Source organism: Pezoporus occidentalis, unplaced genomic scaffold, assembly GCF_034315485.1.
Source record: "Pezoporus occidentalis ecotype Australia unplaced genomic scaffold, CSIRO_AGI_Poc_V1 ctg8, whole genome shotgun sequence".
NCBI lineage: Eukaryota > Metazoa > Chordata > Aves > Psittaciformes > Psittacidae > Pezoporus > Pezoporus occidentalis.
Genome location: NW_026916158.1, coordinates 10,855,921 through 10,875,752, shown reverse-complemented (window position 1 = coordinate 10,875,752; position 19,832 = coordinate 10,855,921). Strand labels below are relative to the sequence as shown.

Genomic DNA, 19,832 nt, shown 5'->3' with positions numbered 1-19,832 from the left:
ATAGTACTTGCAAATAGTTAATCCAAGATTATTAGATTTTACTACCTGAAATAACTTCCTGGCATCTCGCTCTGCACTTATAAAAGGATATCTTTAAAACAGCTTTTTTTTTTTTTTCCTTCATAAAACCCACCTCCATAAAAAACTACTAGAAAGGCAAACCTGTTCTGTTTCTCTTGCTTTTTATTGTTTTTCAAGCACTAGGCTCATCAGAGAAAGCTGCAGGAACTGTCCAAGTAACAGAAGCCCACTCTTTATCCAAGGGAGCACATGGCAGAGAAATGAGTCTAGATGATGTTTCAAGAGTACCTCTCAGCATTTAACAGCATGAGCAACACTTTCCAACAGAGAGAAACTGAATCAGACTCCTCATTTATTCTTTGAGCAAGCTCAGAGTAACAAGCGGGTGTTTTCTGGTGGTTGTTTTTATGTTTGTTTTGTTTTTATGATGTTTTTTCGGAGTCTTTTCTTACAGTAATTTGCTAAGAAGATTTCTAGTATATACACACCAAGAAAAAGACATGCTAATCCCAAGGTCACTAAACCAACTCTATTATTCCTCTATGTTTTTCACCCACAGTACAAGTTACAGCTATAGTTATTGTCCTTGTACTCTCCCCCTCTCATTTCCTAGACAAAACTCATCTGCCTTCATTTCTAGTCAGGCAGTAGTATCACCCTCACCTTTACAATGGTCAGAGTGTTCTGCATACTGTGCAGCTGAATGTTCTCAAGATGCTATCAATTAATGGAAAAACCTTTTCAAGGTGAGACCACTGTGAATCACCCTCAAATTTAGGAGGCTCAGCTTCCAGTTATGCCTTTGAAAATTCCCTCTTTGCTGTTTCTTGTCCTTTGTAAATTGTTCTTTAGGTACATCATTAACCAAATGGATTAAGTACATTTGCTCTTCTGATATGAAGCTATGCTTTTACCATACAATGTGTACAACCTAGAAATGACCCCACCAATAATCCTTCAACTCCCAGCATAATGATTTGGTTTCTCTATGAGCTCTTCAAAAGAGATACGAACCTGCGTAACACGAATTTGGAACCAGGCTTCCAAAACTCTGTATTTGTCTCATCTTCCTTTTGGAACGATCAGTTAACCTGATCTTTTCACTACTCATTTAATGAAGCATTCTGTGAAATTAGAAAGACATTGATGTTCCACTTTTCAAATAATGGGTAATTTCTGATTAAACTTCGATTGAACGTTCAACTTTCAATCTTAAAACAAATTGCCTCCTTTTCTTTTTAATTTGAACCCAATTTCCTGCTGCCCTCGGGTCTTGTGACAGTAATTAACTGATTTATGAATCAATTAATGGGGATCAAAAATGCAGAAAAAAACCTGTCAAAGCCCCTAACCTGGCTTACTCTTGCTTATTTATGATGGACATTTGCGCTAAAATTCACTTCTGATTTACTAGACTCATTTTTCGAAGTTGTCCTTCCTCAACTAATTAAGTGAACATAATGCTTCACCTTCTAAAGGTATTAAATTTGCATCCTTTGTGTACAGTCTTACAGCATACCTTCAATTTATATGCCAACTTTCAACCAATGCATTTTAAATCATGAATAAATTCCCACAGCACTTCTGGTGATTTAATGTAAAACATAGTAAATACCAGAACATTAGATATCAATTTTATCACACACTGTTTTAGGACTGGAAATAGTTTTGTGGTACATGCAACAAACTATTTATTTATTTTCTTTTTTTTAGGAGGCCATGACAATGCTGCATCTACAACAGAAAGTCCTTTTTTCTTGACTATGACTTTAGAAACAGTTCAATTACTAGTTTTATGTTCTCATTCCATCCTGAATACATTTTTCTTGCCTGCTGAATATTCCCAGCATTTATAAGAAAACATCCCTCTGCCCTTAACCTGGTGAATAACACACAAATACCTCAAGAATTTTGTGTGTGTTTTGTTCGTTTGTTCTTTTTTTGAAAGGAACATGCAGTGGGGGTTTCTCCACCCAGAAAAAACTCTCAATCTGGAAAAAGACAGTCCTAAGACTCAAGTTCTTTAATCAGTTTGACTTCACCCTTGCTTATATTTGACTCTGTTGTTCGCATGTGTGACAACTTCGCCCTTCAGCATTCACAATATTTGCGCCACCAATTTTGTACTGCACAGAAGCAAAAGTTTCTTAGAAAGGTACAACAGAGAGCAAAAACCTGTCTGAAATTTGTACAGGTAGGCCGAACAGTATAAGAATGCCAGTCTAACACTGCTAAAATCTGCAAAGCAAATACACAAAAGAAGGATGAAAGCCAAGAGAAAGCTGTTTATTTTTTTCACACAAAGAATAATGTTTTGGAGAGGAGAATTTAGGGGTATAAAGATTCTGCTGCATCAGGACCGAGAATATAATTGGTTACCTGTCCACATATATGTGTGTGTGTGTCTGTGTGTGTGTCTGCGCTATGAGCTACTACACTTTCACTTTCTGCCTCTTTGTAATACAACAGTATGAAGAGTAAAATTGTAGCAACCTGAGGAAAACTCACAAACATTCAGTGTCTGGTAACTAAAACACAAAGCTACTAGTCAGTGCTTACCTTCGTAATCATCCTGGGAAGCAAATTTAGCTGGGAGGTTGATTTTACCTGCAGAGTGCACATTATAAAGTTATGCTGTGCCCAAAACTATTACCCAGAAATCTAGAGGCTTACAACTGCATGAGGACTTATGTGCATCTATATTCAAAGCACTTGCAAAAAAATTGTCAGAACATGAAGGTAAAAACCCCATCAGAAGAAAAGATAAAGAGAGAGCAGTGAGAACAAAACCACCGGTGAAATCTGCACTGCAGGTTCTCACTAATTCCTTATTCCATTTTACCCTAGCATCAAACAATTAGCATATGATGTTTTGGCAGCAAATACACAATTGTATTCCTTTGTGAAACAGGTGTGTCACCTCAGCTGGGCTAAAAGACCATCTCATCTCCATCCATTTTCCTTTTTTTCTTTTTTTTTTCCTGGCAGGGTGTAAGAGATTGAACCAGAGATTTGACTGGAACAAGGATAAAAAAAAAAGAGTAATGGAAAAGAGCATCTCATATTCTAAAATATGGCTTATCATCGACCATGTGGAGTACTTTTAGTTTGAGAAGATACAGCAGACTGAAGTAGATTTTCAAACAGATTTACTGAAAAAGTGGATTATCTAGCATAGAACATACTGAAGCAAAAGTGTAATACTCTGATGTGTGGGTTAAACTGAATCAATGGCATAACACCAGGGATTGATGTACAGCATATAGGATTTCTCAGTATTAAAGGCCGTTAAAGCTGCAAACATACTGCAGAAGAGTGTATGCTTTTCCACCTCACTAGCAGGCTGCCTGTTCCCTTTCTGGCAAATGCTCTCGATATCTAATTAAATGTTCCCCCAAAAATCCACAAAGGATTATGAAGTGATATAAAAGTTGGTTTTCACTGTAAGCATAGGCCAATTCTTTTTAGAAAGCAAGTCATTGCAGTTGCCACAGCCTAATGTGTGTCAAAAATCTCATTCAAAGTCAGAATGACCCTGTCCTAAAAATGGGCACGCTGGAAGGAATTTCTGACAAGAAGCTTTTCTTTAGAACTTTTACCATTTCAGTTCACTGAAGAACTTTCAGAAAAGAAAGAAAACCAAATCTATCTACGTTTTTAATATTCTGGTGAAGATGCTCAGTGACCTTGTGATGTCATCAGATGACAGACAAAATAAGCAAGGTCTGCCAAATCACACTGCACAGAAAACAGAAGAGGCAGAATTGGAATCACTGATGCACAATTTATTTTATTATTCAACTCAACTGTAGCCAGAAAAACTCAAGCCAACAGTAATCAGACAGGAAAATAATATAACCACTTTACTCTCATCTCTTTTAACTTAATGTTTTCTTCCTTGCAATAGTAAGTGAATTGAAATAATCACTGTAAAGCTATAAATTCAGACTGCAGCATAAAGAAAGCAACTTTTAACACATCAGGACACTTGCATAGCTTTATTCTTCTCTAGAATTTTCCCTTGATGCTTTTTAAACTGAAAGCAGAATCAGCAGTTTAAGTAAGAGGAAGCAGCTCAAAGCCAGAAAACTGGAACCCTCAGAGAGGATCTTTCTCAATTTTCAGAATTTTAGAAATAGGACGGCTCAGTTCAGCTTTACTACATTTAAGAGAGAACACCTTTTCTTGGATGTGTCATGTGCATGATGCAAGAACACTTTGTAACATTTTATGATCAACTGTGAGCATTCCAGTTACATGGAAAACATGCAGTGCCAGTAAGATCATCCTAACAATGTCCTGCTATAAGCCATAAATTCATAGAATCATAGAACAGTGATAGTGACTGTCACATGGAACAGAATTCCAGTGACAATGTCTTTCATAATCACAAATATTATAAAGCATGCTGGTTTTATTTCCTGATTTGATGCTTCCAACTTCTAGTTTTTATTTTTAGTGCTTTAAAACACTGTATAAGGTATTATACTGAATGAAGAAAACTGGACAAATATTGTGTAGGTGGGAACCTCAGTGTTTTACAGCAAGAATCAGAATCGGCTTTTGCTAACAACGTCTTCCAAGACAGTATTTATCTATTGAAAGCCTTATTAAACAGCTATTTAATGGCCATGATAAGATACATCAAACACTGCAAATTTTGAGAGGAGGTATCATTGACTGAAATCACAGGTGATAGTCCAGTGACCTTGATTACTTTTCCTGACATACTAAAGCACAAAGCCGAGTTCCACTACTAGTATCTGCTGACACAAAACAAGTTCTGATACTTATTCCAGACACTCTGCCAGAAGATTTTTAGTTGGTCTGTTGAATTTAGCCACTCAGAATAACAACGCTAAAATGCTGTCTTGAATGCAGCATGCCATTTACTTCTCCAGGGAGGACAGATAATTCAGTGTCTTGTACCCTTAGATAATACATGTTTCAGTAACTAGATGCTTCAGCAGGCTATCAAACAGAAGCAGTAATTGGTGTCTAAGCAAATGTCTCGTATGTTTTCCCACATCCCACTGACCCTGTTAACTTCTAACCTATTTTTCTTCCACTGACTTTCAACAACCTTCAGCCAGTTCCATGAAAATTAAGAGTCTATGAGAGAATCTGTAAGGACAGGTTATAGCAACACGTATCCATGCTGTGTGAGTGCTAAAGAAGCTGTGCATTTTTGTTACTGTATGTAAAGAATATTCCCCTTCTGGATGCACAGTGGATTGTTTGGGACATCGAAGCACTGGGATTTGTGAGACCAAACAGGTGCTTTTGGAACAAAGTAACGCATCCAACTGATGAGAACATCATCAGTTTGACTAACACTGGCGAGTAACAGAAATGCTCTTCCATGAAATTAAGTAGCTAAATATTCATATTATTCAATAAAAAAACTCAAGCAATAAACTGAACATCAAGCGTATTTTGTCTTGTAAAACACTGACTCACTAACCTTAACAATTTCAGCATGCTCTCACTATCAAATACAACTAAATTAGCATCCAAGCAAACAGATGGACTAATGTATTAATGTATTACTGATGAGTACTACACTGAGTAACCTCTAAATGTACTGAGAAATTAGAAAGCACTAATTTATGCTAAAGACAGAAAAGAGAACATGTTGGTCAGAAGAAATGTAGTATGAATAAACAAAAGCATAGCTATTATAAAGGCAGTATAGCCCACGAGTGAGAAAGGGAAGACACACAAGCAGCCATAGTTTGGACCTGTCTTCAAAAGCAGTCCAAGACAACCTACTGGGGACAGTTTGAACCATATTTTCTTACACCCTGGCAGCTCATCATTTGTCCATGAACAAAAATGAAACCTCTCTTCATCTTGATATAACTAACTCCCATTGCTACACCTTGTTGACCATAATGTTCTACTACGAAGTTCATAAAACCTGCCAGCAGCAAATGCAGGAGCAGCAAACTCTCTAGAGACAGTTCAGAAAAAGGAAATCATGGGTTCCCAAACAACTTGCCATTCTGAGGCTGATACACATTTGATTCTTTGCAAAGAATTTTCGGTGTCTCTATTATTTTAAGCACAGTAGTACTTTGACTCTTTCATACATGCATGAAACATCTCCTGCAATTCCCCACTGGCAGCTACCAGATGTGTATTTCCTTAAAAAATGAACACACACTGGGAAGAAAGGAACAGTAAAACACGGAAAGAAGGGAGCAATGCAGATCCATATTTTCAGATGGAAAAGCTACCAAATTGCAGATCATCACAGCAACACATTGCTGTTATGGAAACATTCATTAATCTAGATACAGAAGGGGAAATACAGTTTCTATTTAGGGTAGGAATCTCCCTCGAATATCAGGATCAAACAGTTGGTGCTAATTCTCTTCTAAGGACATTCATGCATCTGCCATAGCCCTGGAAGATTTGTTTTCAGCAACTAAGACTTGAAGTAAGTACACCATGTCTTCATATATGGTCTGCCCTGATCCTTCAAAGAAAATGATGTCATGATGCTTCTAACTGAAATTCCTGATAAGTGTAGCTTGATCTGATAAATTAATTGGTACTAGGTGACACTTAACCCAGGAGGATGTTATAACAGAAGAAAAACATCATAAAATTTACCAGAAGAGCCTAGTCATCTCTAGATTATCTAAGCAGTCAATCTTTCCTGCCAGGAAAGGGACTGGAGGACATACCAGAAGTAAAGGAGAAAATAATCTGGATGTGGAGTAACTGAGATTAATTATGTGATGCAAAAATGTTTTGATAACTGCATTAGGAATATAGAGATGTGAAACTTCAGAACATAAATGACTGATCTTAAGCACTGTAACTGACTAGTGAACTAAATTAGTGATAAAAAAATGGCTCAGTAAAGGGTATCATTGATTAGACAACTCATGTTTGCTTTAGATATACACTCACAGAGGTACAAGGTTGTGTTCATGGAATTAATTTTCTTGTTTTACACAGAATTTACTGACAAAACTATACCCCAGACTTTTCTGCCTTCCACAGATTTTATACTTTTATATAAACAAATGCATATAAAGTGTGATTACATATGTATATATCTTTATAAATAATCCTTGACACGAATTTTGCCAAGAGAGAATGCATGAGAACATTGGTTATAAATTTACAGTGACAGTTATCAGGATTTGTTCCAAATACATTCAGCTGCTTGATATTACAGTCCATGTTACATTCCTAGGCAAGCTGCAGCTCAGACATAACTAGAAGACAGAGGTTGTACCTGTTGCTGGGGATTATCTGTCCTTGAGTTTGCAAATTGTTTACTGGTTGTTTTGGGGTTTGTTGACATATACAGTCCATTCTTTATCTACAATACAGAGACAGAGAACTGTTCTTTCAAAGCAATGGCAGATTTAAATAAGTTCTGGCAGCCAGAGAAATGGTAATAGCTCACCAGCAGGCAGAAATTAAATTTATTTTCATTGTTTGTTCTGAGAAATCTAAGTAACAGTGTGCTGGAGGTTATCACGGTAATGAACATAGCTATTCCTGTGGTAATATAGCCAGTAGCCATCAACTGCACTATGCTGCTATGACTGATACAGTAGTTGCAAATTTGAAAATAAAAATACTCCAAATGCTTCCTTCAAGTACCACTTAATTAAGTTAAACTTCTCACAGAGGTTAATTACTTAGACAATTTCACTGAACTAAAATTGAACAATACAAACATCATGTCAAGGTCGTAACTGGAACCCACTCACTGTATCAGTGAATCAGTACTGATGGGAAACAGACTGTCCCAGTCATCAGTGGGACAAAGATGTTCATGGTAAGATCCCAGGCATGGCCATTCTGGCTGACTGCACAGAACATGATTAACCCTTTACACACAGCCAACATCCTGAACTTCCTTGTCATCTGATTTCTGTGAATTTGTATGATCAGTTCAAAACTTTACCTGGAATCCCCCAAGAAATAAAACAGCAGCTGAAGGTCCCCATAACACAGGATTACAATGGTGCTCCTAACCACTGACAACCGAACCCCACAATTTAGGGACATTTAGTACTGTTTGCACTCAGACAAAAATTGGTATAAACACCAGTTTCACATTCACTTTTGAAAAGACACAAGGCAGATGCACTGAAGAGCAATCCATACTGCCTAAGCCCTTCCTCTACAAGAACATAAGCACATGAAAGACAGAAAAAAAAAGCATGCAGCATGGGAGGTTTTTTTAGGTAAACTAGGCCCTAAGTTCTCTCCATCAAGGACAGCTCCTCTGCTTCTTTTCTCATAACAAAGAAAACATGGAAAACTTTTGATTCCTTTTGAAAGAAACTCATGATGTGTGAGCCTAAGCATGTAAATACTAAAATCAAGAAACTGCAGAAAGTTTCCCTAAAGAGTGGTAAAAAAGGAAATAAAGAGAGCAGGACAGGAGGGAAGGGAGGAAGCAAGAGACAGATGGTAAAAAAAAACACCTGAGGGGCCACATTCATTGCAGAGTCAAGATTTAGCGGCTTCGTTTTTACACAAGTGTGGGCAAAAAAATCACTTTTAAGGGCTCTAATGAAAGTTGAAAGTTACCTTCAAAAGTTATGCATATTTCAACAGAAATAAAAATCATTAGGCATTCTCTCTAAAGAGGACACAATCTCCAACTGTCAAAATTCTAAACTCTTCTACATATATTACATACAAATGCCTTCTATAAAGAAACCTCTTTTCATTTTTCTTCTAAATTAGCTTAGTGGTCCATGGTATTACACTATCTTGGTCTAGCCTGTGAATAATGTGACAGGTAATTTTTATACTTCTTGCCAGTGCTTAAGTCTGAGTGAAGATACGGAAAACAACTTTTATGGCCTAGGTGTAAAAATAAATGTTCTATAAGCCCTGCATAAAATATTTCATGCTAAGTATGTGTCCATCAATAAATAACAAAAAAGGCGTTTGGTTTGTGGTGTTTTTTTTGGTTTTTTTTTTTTTTTTTGGCTATTGTTTGTGTGTTTTTTTTTGTTGTTTTTTTTTTTTTGGTGGGATTTTTTTTTTTTTTTTAATAACAATGTTCAGTAACTTTTTTTTTCTCAAAGCAAAATGATAATGCTAACACTGATGTAACCTACCACGTTATCACAGACAGGATTTAAGATTCTGTGTTATCAGACAGGATGATAGGATTCAATTATGTACTAGTATGCACTGAGAAAGGTAAGTAACATGCAGACAACATAGGTAATCATCTAGCTATAATGTAAAAATTATATTCCTCATGAAACTGTTGACTGCAATGACATAGAAATGAATATTTTCCATCTTGAAAATGCTCAAAATGCTCCTCTACCAACTTCAGTATGCAAGTGATTGAAACAGCTTCAAAATGCTGAACACTTTAATATTTGGTTTACAGTGCTGAAGAAACAATCATATCTCTAGCTGAAATCATGGCAAACTCAGATTATATTTTGTCTTGTACCCAAAGCAGGGCTATTTCTCTGCTTCTGTGCTTTAGTTATGTTCCAGTACTTCAGCAACTATGCTATAAACTGTGCTAAGACAGACATAATCAAACTGAATTAACTTGCAACAATGGGACTGGTTCTTTTCTCTTTAGTGAAGAAGTTTCAAGTTTCAAGTAACTCTGATTACACAGAAATGATCTTAGGAATGTAAGCCACAAGTTCTCTTCCTCCATAGGTTTTCCACCCATTGCCTTTAAACCACACTGATTATATCCACTTTCTGAAATAAATCATTCTATCCTCACAAAACAACTTGCTTAACAATTAAGAGTTCTGTTAAGTCTGTGACTTAAGCCACTTTTATCACAGCCACAGATTTGAATAATGAGCCTTTTATTTCTGTAAAGATTAAGTTTCAATTATTTTTAACACTTGTATTTCGTAGACATCATTCACAAGAGCAGACTTGGGTCTACAGCGACTGTTAGTTCATATGGAATAAAACAGTTATCAGTCACGCATCTGAAATAAACCAATTATTATTAGAATTTCCATTAATGTGAGAATTTAAAAAAGATGTTAAAAAGCAACAGAGGAGGATGAAAAAAATGTGTAAGGTAAGAAAAAAGTGATATAGCAGTATTTTTGTTACACAGGCACACAATCAATGCATTCATTCAGAAAGAAGAACAATGAAGAATTAAAATATAAAATGCATGCATGCTCTTCAGATCACACACCACCGCATCCAATGCTTTCAGATACTCTTAATTTACAACCAAGTAACCAAGAGCTGAGCTTTAATCATGCTGTTTAAAATATAAAAACGCCACAGGTGAAGAATTTAAGACACTAAGCAGAATCGCAATGAACAGTGATGTATCCAAAATCACAGTTTTGTCCATTATATGCACATAGTTTATATCATTACAGAGATATTTATGTATTATACCTGTTGTAACATTTTTCAGTTTGAAAATACACTGACATAGAAACACAACTTATATTTTCAAGGATACAGAAATAGCCCACAGGTGGAAAAAAAAATAAATCTGAATTTACTCACTTGCTCCAATTTGTCATTCCTGATGTACCAATGATCATATCCTGATGTACCAATGATCATACAACTGAGTAATTCCATTGATACCTAGCTCTTACTGAAGTACTTAAAGAGTAGTACAGAGCTTTGTTACTATAACAACAAAGACAAGCCTGCGACTAAGGACCTCTTTTACTTTATACTGCTCTTTCTTGTTGATGTAAAGCTAAGTGAAGATGTTTCTAATACTATTCTCCACTGAGGTGAGGACTAATAGACTTATAATAATGGGCTTTCACTGTTAGAGAAACTTATGTTTTAAATCAACATTGTATCTCTCTCTGGAGGCTTTATATGGTCACTTAGATGTAAATTAATCATTAACTTGAACAGCATGACACCTCCTCAAGTTAAGATAATCTGTGCTATTAGGAAAATCTTATCAGCCTTTCTCCTAGTAGATTACAAATCAGAATGTGACCCTCATGTGGAGGTAAAGCCAGTGCATCAGAGGTTAGGAAGAGAGGAAGGCTTTCTTCAGTAACTGTATGAGAATTCTTGGAAATTGAGTTAATATTACTTTTTTTTTCCACTTGAGAAATTCTTCCAAGTTTACTTCTTACTTGCAGACTAAAACGCTGCATATTTTCTGCTAGTAAATAAATGAGTTACATTTCTCTCAGTGCATTTTTATACTAGTGGTTCAATACTTAGAATGTGCTTTTACTAGCTCACAGATCTGACCACAGGCATTTGCCATGCAGATTTAACCTCCCTAAGGCTGTGTGGTTTGCTGTATTAGATAATTCCAAACAAGACAGTTTTACTTACTCTTCTGGTCTGAATGTTTCCTCTTACAACTTTTATTCCCTCTTATTTACTCCTTGGGTTGCTGCCAATGAAAAGCTTTTAAAACCTTCTCTCTGAAAATTGGCATTACACTGACTGTGTAAGAAATGCATTTCTAAATCTGACCTATAACTGTTGCTCTGTAGGCAGACTGCAAGACACAGGTCTTTGGCTTTTCTACTCTAAAACTTTGAGTGTGGAATAGCATCAGTTTTCTGTGACTCTGCATGCTGACAGGTGGATAAAATAAACTACTAATGTATATTCCAAAAGAAAATTTCCCGAGTAGGTCACAATAGTGAAAGAGACAGTAGAAGAAACCAACCTGGCAAAATGATAGTCTATCAAGAAAATCATATCAAAACATCTCATTTCTGAAATCTGGTTTCCCAAACTCAAACCATGTTTCGCAATGAAGCTGACAAAGCTGAGGCATAGTTAAAAAAGCTGAATGGCTTGAAAACAAACCAATCCCCCTCCCTGCAACTTGAATATTATTTGCAGTCACTGATCTGCACAAGAGAATTTCCTACAATATTTATTAGTACAGTTGTAAATCCAGAATAATTTGTCTCCCTTATAACAATACTATCCCTATTTGATACAATAAACATAATCCCCAATGAACAGTTGCAATAAACAGTAGAAAATAAACAGATTCCTTGTCTGACAGAATATAGGGGAAACAATAAGCCTATGTTTTAAGGGACTGTTAATAACTGCTTTAATAAATAACAAAAATATAGCCAAGAATCCAAATTTAGTAATTCTGTGTGACTTCACTTTTAGGCATAAAAAAATCAACCGCTTGCCAACAGAAATTTACGTATTTTGCTAAGCAGGTTTATTTCTCACATAAACCAAAACTCATGGGGTCAAGATCTCCTGTGGTTTGAGAGGTGTAGTATATCAACCTCAGGACTGAAGATTACACTTATCTCAAGTCTATTTCCAGGAAAGAATTTTGCAAGAAGGACAAATGCTGAGTTTTCCACAGAGAATCAAATTTGCTGTGCCATTTTTAAGCAAATATGAAAATGTTTTATGATTCGAATTACTTTACCAAGTGTATCTGAGAGACAAAAATGCACATCTGCAAAGTTAACTGAACGCTAAGAATAACTTTGGTAGGATTGGAATAGAAAATAGCCAAAGCAACCTTCAGTATTCGTACTATAAATGTTGCATAAATGTTGCTGGGAAATACTTATTATTTTGATATACTGAAGTCTGCAGATCCTTTCTCATGTGTTATAGATCCTATATACACAGATCTGGAATTAAAATTATGTAGAAGAGCTGCTAACTGACAACAGAAATTTGCACTGGTCCACAAGCCTATCACAAACATTGCACTCTTTGCCTCTTGCCTTCACATTATCCTTACAGCAATTGCCTTGTGTTTAAATCTGAAACAGAATATTTTGCCTAATAGGTGAAGTGATTTCTGTTTAGAAACAGAAGTCTCCTTATTTATATAAATTCTTGACTTAATCTATTTTAAGTTACACAACAACATGACAATGATCTGGCATATTTCTGTTTAGGTTTGCACTTGTTAGTAGAAACATGTTAGCAGGCAGTGCCAGGAAGCATTCCAGTTCAAAGCATCTTCAGCTTTCCTCTTGAAATTGGAAAGATGTGCTAATATGTAGATAAGCACAGCGCAAGAAGAGAAATGAGGGGAATATGAAGTCACTGCATTGTTACATTGTTACGTTGGCAAGAAACCTTTTCTCATGACCAATAGCTAATGCCAGGCCTCCTCATCCTCAGCTGACAAACTGAGGGGACGTTTGGCTTTCCAGGTGCAAATATAACCTACAGTAGTGAAGGCTGAGGACAGACACGCTTTCTGAACAGTTTATCTGTGTCCAATTCCAACCTGGTCTCCAAACAGTGAAATACATCTCTTCTTTCTACTTACCTTGCAGAAGACAATGGACTGAAAAAGAACATGGTGTTTTGAAGACTTCAATCAAGCATACATATCTATACAACCAACATATATACTAGAGTCATATTTTGCCCACAAGTATGAAAACAAAGTTAATTTTGAATGGTGTTGCATCATACTGTGCAGGAAAAAAAATACACACCGAAACTTGTTTCCCTATACTGAAAGCTGTTGGGTTAGATAACATGTAACCTATAATACTATCAGTAATATTACAATTTTTAATATAATGTCGTGTTCCCCCCTTTTTTCTTTTCATTTGTTCTAAACATTCATCTGTTTGCTTGAATGCCATACCCCTATAAAATCAGTCACTCTGAAGTGTTAATCCGCTGAAGATCTAAGAAGATGCACTTAGAGAAGATGACTTTACATTACAACATGCTTTTCATGTAAGGATATAACCTGAGAAAACCTAATTCTATCTCTTTCTGGTATCTTCAATTTGACCATTTTTATTTCTAACTACCTCTGACGTCTTGATGTCCTCATAAGAAAACTGCGTGACAGGTACTCCGAGATGGTTGATGAAATAATCTGAATCTCCCTGTATCTGCACAGAACTCACATTAGATCCTGGACATCTAGTCTTTTCCACACACTTGAAGCTCTGGCTCTGAAAAACAAAAAGAAATCAAAATTCTAGTTACATATTTGCAACCAGGCTCTTAATCACTTGTATCAGTATCTCATTTACACGGCATTCTTTGGATGGAAGCATTTTAAGAACAGCCTGGAACTTACAGTGGTGCAAACAGGTATTAGTTGGTTCATACTTACTAGTGAGTGAGTTTGCAAACTTTTTACCCTCTACTGATATATATTGTAGGATCAGACATAGCAGAGAATGAAGTGTGCTGCAACATGGCTGAGTCTTTCAAAGGGCAAGGAAAGTCATCTCTAATTGAAATAGTAGGAGTGGCAAGAGAAGAAGCCTTTGGTAGGCTGTGAAATGTCCCATGCTGGGCAGCAGATCATAGGTCATCATGGTGCCTCTTGGAAGCATATTCCCACGTCTTTAATGGCTAATTAAGGAATTAATTCTGTATTCAGTTAATAGCATGCTCTCTAACAGCAAAAAGATGAATGAGATTATCATATTCAGGATATCTGATAATGTATGAAATGCTGGCAATTTTTCTGTGTAAATTGCTTTAAACAATTCCAATCAGTGACATGTTTGTATTTCTTTCAAATAAGCTTTTTATGGGAAGTCTTAGCAACAAAACGGTAACATATAAGAAGAAAACTGGAAAACAAGGCCAAGACTGAGTGCTACATACTCGTGTAGCTCCCAAATATATTAGGTAACTAAATACTTCATAAGCAGTAGGCATAAAAGCTTTCAGTATCTATTAGAGCAAATAATTTAGGGTTTTTTTAAGAATGTTAGGAAGTTGAAGTACTAGAGATTATTTTGTTTTAGCTAACAGTTTACATAGTGTAACTTCAGTTCCTCAGACCTACCTACTAAGTAATTACTAGCTTGCTACAAAACCAGCATAAGATTAGTTCTCCTTTAATAACTAAAATGCACCAGATTCTATATATTAAAGATCATGAGCTTGGCAGGAAAATGTTATAAGAGTTAAAAAAAGACAAATCTTGGTATTTTTCCATGTTTAAATTAGCATAATTTTTGCTTCACTGTTTCACTTCAGTGCTATGAAGAATGTAATTGCGTATTATCCACTGTATATGACAGAAGAAGCCCAAACTATATACTCATTTCAAAAGGTATTTTTAAATAACTACACTTTATCTTCTACAGTTTTTCTCAGTCAAAAACATTGTACAGCAGTGCTGTGGTTTAAGCCCAGCTGGTAACTCAGACCTACACAGCTGCTAGCTCACTGCTTCCCTTCTCCCCATCCCACTCCCAGTGGGATGGGGAGGAGAACTGGAAGAATGTAAATTCCATGGCTTGAGATCAGAACAGTCCAATAAGTAAAAATAACTACTACTACTACTACTACCATCAATAATAATAATGGTAAGGGAAATAACAAGGGGGGAGAATATAAACCTAAAAAAGGGAAGGACCCCCCCCCCCCCCCCCCCAGTAAACTTAAGCAATGAACAATACAATTGCTCACCACCCACCAATTGATACCCAGCCCAACCTGAGCACAAGTCTGGGTCTTCTGGGTAACTCTCCCCAGTTTATATACTGGGCATGATGTGCTGTGGTAGGAATATCCCTTTGGCTAGTTTGGGTCAGGTGTCCTGCCTCTGGTTCCTCCTGGCTTCTTGTGCTCCTACTCACTGGCAGAGCATGAGAGACTGAAAAGTCTTTCACCGGGGTAAGCACTACTGAGCAACAACTAAAACATCAGCGTGTTACCACACTGTTCTCAGACTAAGATCAAAACACAGCACTGCACCAGCTACTTAGAAAGAGAAAACTAACTGTTACAGCTGAACCCAAGACAAGCACACACAAAGGCATGTCTATAATTTTAAGCATATATATGCACACAAGATCCATTCTTAACTGATTGCTCCTTTCAGAAATTATGTTTTAAGTATCATGCCATGCACTATGCTACAGTGTAGATTAGACTATATTGCAACTTCTTCATACTGCTCAATGCATCTGGTCCGGTTTCATAAATGATGAGTAGTCTGTTCCTTCTTTAATGTTTAAAAGTTTACTGAATGACACAACACACAGCTTTTTGCTTCAACAGGAAAATCTCTGAAATAAGCAAAAAACCAGTTACCTACCAAAGTCACAAATTGCAAAGTTAAATGACCAAATTAATACCAATAAAAGTGTTGGGCAAAACAATTCAGTATCAGAAAAGACAGGGCTGAAGAGTCAATGATCCATAAGAAAGCTGGAAGGATCTTTTCTTTCTAAAAAGACCTGAACCTAGCTCTGAGCAAACACAATGGCAGACAAACTCTTCAAGGCTAATGCTACTTGCATTTACTAAGGTTAAGAACTTACGTAACTATTGTGACTATCCAAAATTAATTTTTTAGAAGTAATTAACAGAAGGGATATCTTGAAGTGTGGCATGGACCATCAAAATCTTACCATATACCTCACAGAGGTAAGGAAATTGAGCAGGAAAATGAATGTACCTTTTTTACCTTGTCAATCTAAATCTTTATACCTTTCACTCTAACCTTTCATCATCTCCTATGTATCTGTACCTAGAATTTATTGCGGGGTTTTCGGAAAAGGAATACTGTAAGCTGCTGCCTGGAGGTACAAGTGTGGACTTGGAATTTATACCCAGAATTCCCATTTGGGGAGGGGGTAACAGAGGATAATCAAAAAGGAAAACAAGGGTTTATGCAATGAATAACACTTCCCACAGCAAAAAAAAAAAAAAAAAAAGCCAGAATTTTTTAATCTGGTATGTGAGAAGTCAACTGGTGTAACTGTAAGAATGAAGTTCTAAGACATTTTCCATTAGTGCCATCTCACTATACCCCCAAATGGTTGGCTAAATATCAAGTCATCTACTAAGAAGATTACATTTCACATAAAAGCAACTGAGGTTATAGATACTGCATGGACACAGCTAATTAAGACTATTTTGATATTGTTCTGTATTGTTTCTGAGAAAATGATGGTGGAGTCAGTTAATTCATAATATACACCAGACACCACTTCTGTTAGCATGCAGGAACCTAAGAGACACCTTCCTTTTCCAGAAACCCAAGGTTTTAGCCAGCATTCCACCCCTCAGAAAACACTACATTCCATTTTAACTGTTCAAAACCATGTTACTTTTTTCCTTACTGTAAGCAACAATGAAATATTTTTCCTTATGAAAGTTTACTTATGTTTACAGATTTGGTTAAGAGTACAACGAGATACGTATTTTTTGGCTTTTACATCACCAGCCTTCACGGTATAGGATTTATATTTTCATGACAGCAATATTCAATTCCATAGGGCTAGCATCCTAAGAGTTTAACTGCTTTGTTCAACTTTCACTGCTGCTAGGAAATGAAGGTCACTCCTTAGTAAAAGACTGCTAGGGGACGTGGGTCACAGAATTGACCTGAGTAGGAAAGAAGATTACAACAATGCCAATGTCTAGAAACATGGGATTTAAAAGCATTTTAAAGTTCTTTAACGCCAAATAACTTGTCAATCATCATGTAATAGAAACTGTGTATCGCTTTGGCATTGAGGTGTCCCTGCCCATGGCAGGGGGGTTGGAACTAGATGATCTTAAGGGCCTTTCCAACCCTGACTATTCTATGATTCTATGATTCTGCTTTCCCTTTCCTTCCCCCCTATCCCAACTAGTCTGCTATTTTTGCACATGTAAATCTGAAACAGTGTCAATTTGATTAGTTCTAATTCTAAGAATCCACAGAATCTTTCCTTTCATATAAGCAAAAATAACTAGTTTGTGAATTCCCCAGTCTGGAAAAAAAGTTATGCATTATTTCATCAGTTGCAGTCAGGTCCTACTTAATGATCCTTTAAATGTTAGCTTTTATGTAGGAAAAATAAAAACAAACCCACAAAACCCTCCACCAAAATTAAAAATGCATCTAGAATAAATTATCAGCAATATGGTTTGTAGGAACTACCTCCCAGTTGTAGAACAGGCAAACTGCATTTCTTCAACTAGTTAGTCTTACAGTAAAACACACATAATAGCACTGTTCAAATCATTTAGTTGCTCATGCTGATCTCCACTGTGTCAATCAAGCCCTCCCCTCAGACTGGAAGGAAATCAATCCATGGGGTTAGACAGTAATCAAGGAGTGGTTCATGCCAGTATAAGGATGCACATGCTATTCATAATGGAATAATTTTATTTCTCTGGAGTTCATTTTGGTTTTGGCATCGTGTTAGAGGTTTATTTTACAAATTTGAGAAAACTAAGAGTACCATATGGCCCATTAAATATATTTGATTTAGGTTAATGTTATAAAACAGATCTGACACATATAAAGTACAATCAAGTGGTACTTCACTGCAGACCTTATTCTAACACTAATTAGATCTAAGCATTCATAGGTGCCTTTTGTGGCAATGTTAAGATCCTGGTATAAATAAAAGCCTATATTAAAAAAGAAAAAAAAAATCTTGGCCATTTCTATGGTTCACTTTTTACTGACAGTTACACATTCAGAGACATGTACCTGTCAGTTAGCTCTGCCTACCTTCCTTCTTTTATGTGACTCCAGCTGAAACTAAAACCTTGGCAGCTTCTGAGAAAGGATTAAAATATTTAAGTAGTTTTTCAACAGGACAAATGAAGAATGACCAATTATTCTTGCAGTGAACCCAGTTTCAGAATAACAGCAAGGAAGCTTATTCTTCATGAATAATCAAACTTTGTTCCATGAGTTGAATCACCACCTGTATTAGTAGCAGTTGCAAGGAAAACACATTTAGGAAGCCAAAGCATGGTAGCCATCTAAATAATAAAATAATAAATAATAAAAAAACACTAGCATAATATATTAAATTAATCACAGGCCATGTAAAAATGCAGAAAGCAACAGATTAGCATCTTTATTACTGCAAATGTGTTACACTAAATTATCATCACAGGTAGGAAGGGCCAGAGAAGCTGCATAGCAAAAGATTCACAAGTATATACCTCCTCTCATCTATAAATCCCTGCTACACTGAGAAACTAATCATTAGAGGAAGAAGGTTTGACAACTCTTTAAAAATATTATTAGCTGTTTGCTTGCCCTGACTACCAAAATCTACTGAAAAAAGAAATTCTATCAACTCTATGGCAAGCATACTCTGTTTTCTCACATCTGATTAACTGGTTTGGATATAAACATCCTCCTTTGCTCTCAGTCTTTGCTGACTGATCATATATATTGCTATTAATGCAAAACACATGTTTATAAAATTATTAGGGATAATTAATACAGTACTTTCCCCTAGAGACCTCAAAGTACTTTTCAAATCAACTAAAGATAAGCAAGGTGCCTAACATTTCAGTCTTGCCTAACGTCATGGAACAGAACAACCAAATAGAAACTGAGTATTTCCCAACTTTCGAGCCTTATCAAACTTTCCTGATTCAAGTATGTGCATAAAAATAATTTTAAATTATATCCACTCATTCTTTCACTGCACAAGAAAAAGAAAAGAAAATCTGCTGGTAAGTAATATGCTATGTACAGAGAATAGCCTAAATGTTACACACAACTAATGTGATGAATGTACCTATTTAAACAATGCAATCTTATGATTACCTCCACTATTTTACAGACATAATAAAAATATTAAAAATGGTATAGGCAGACCATAATATTCTACTACAGACAGTAATACTGTGAAAAGCTGTCATTTCAGTGCTTGTGCATGTCTATTACATCTTTTAGCCATGATAGTGAAGTTCAAAAAGTGCATACAACCCAGTTTCCCCATGATCTTTGACTTCTTGATACTGTATTAGACATTGAAACAAAACTGAACAGCTTCATCTGATGATACTTACTCTACCTGTTCACACACTTTAATCAACATTTTTAACAAAGTATGAACACGAAAAAGAATGATCACTCTCTAGACCAT

At 36.1% G+C, this 19,832-nt stretch overlaps 1 protein-coding gene across 16 annotated transcripts in view; it reads right to left on the bottom strand.

The window, feature by feature from the left end:
* The window catches only part of NAALADL2 (N-acetylated alpha-linked acidic dipeptidase like 2), a 489,547-nt gene that overhangs the window by 62,347 nt on the left and 407,368 nt on the right, over positions 1 to 19,832 (bottom strand). For 14 of the 16 annotated variants that reach the window (XM_062603417.1, XM_062603427.1, XM_062603416.1 and 11 more), the window contains one exon: positions 13,779 to 13,925. The exons of 1 other annotated variant lie outside the window; for it this stretch is intronic. In XM_062603417.1, the coding sequence (XP_062459401.1) occupies positions 13,779 to 13,925 (147 nt within the window). The remainder of the gene's footprint in view (positions 1 to 13,778; positions 13,926 to 19,832) is intronic. One more of the 16 variants, XM_062603423.1, reaches the window with a different exon arrangement.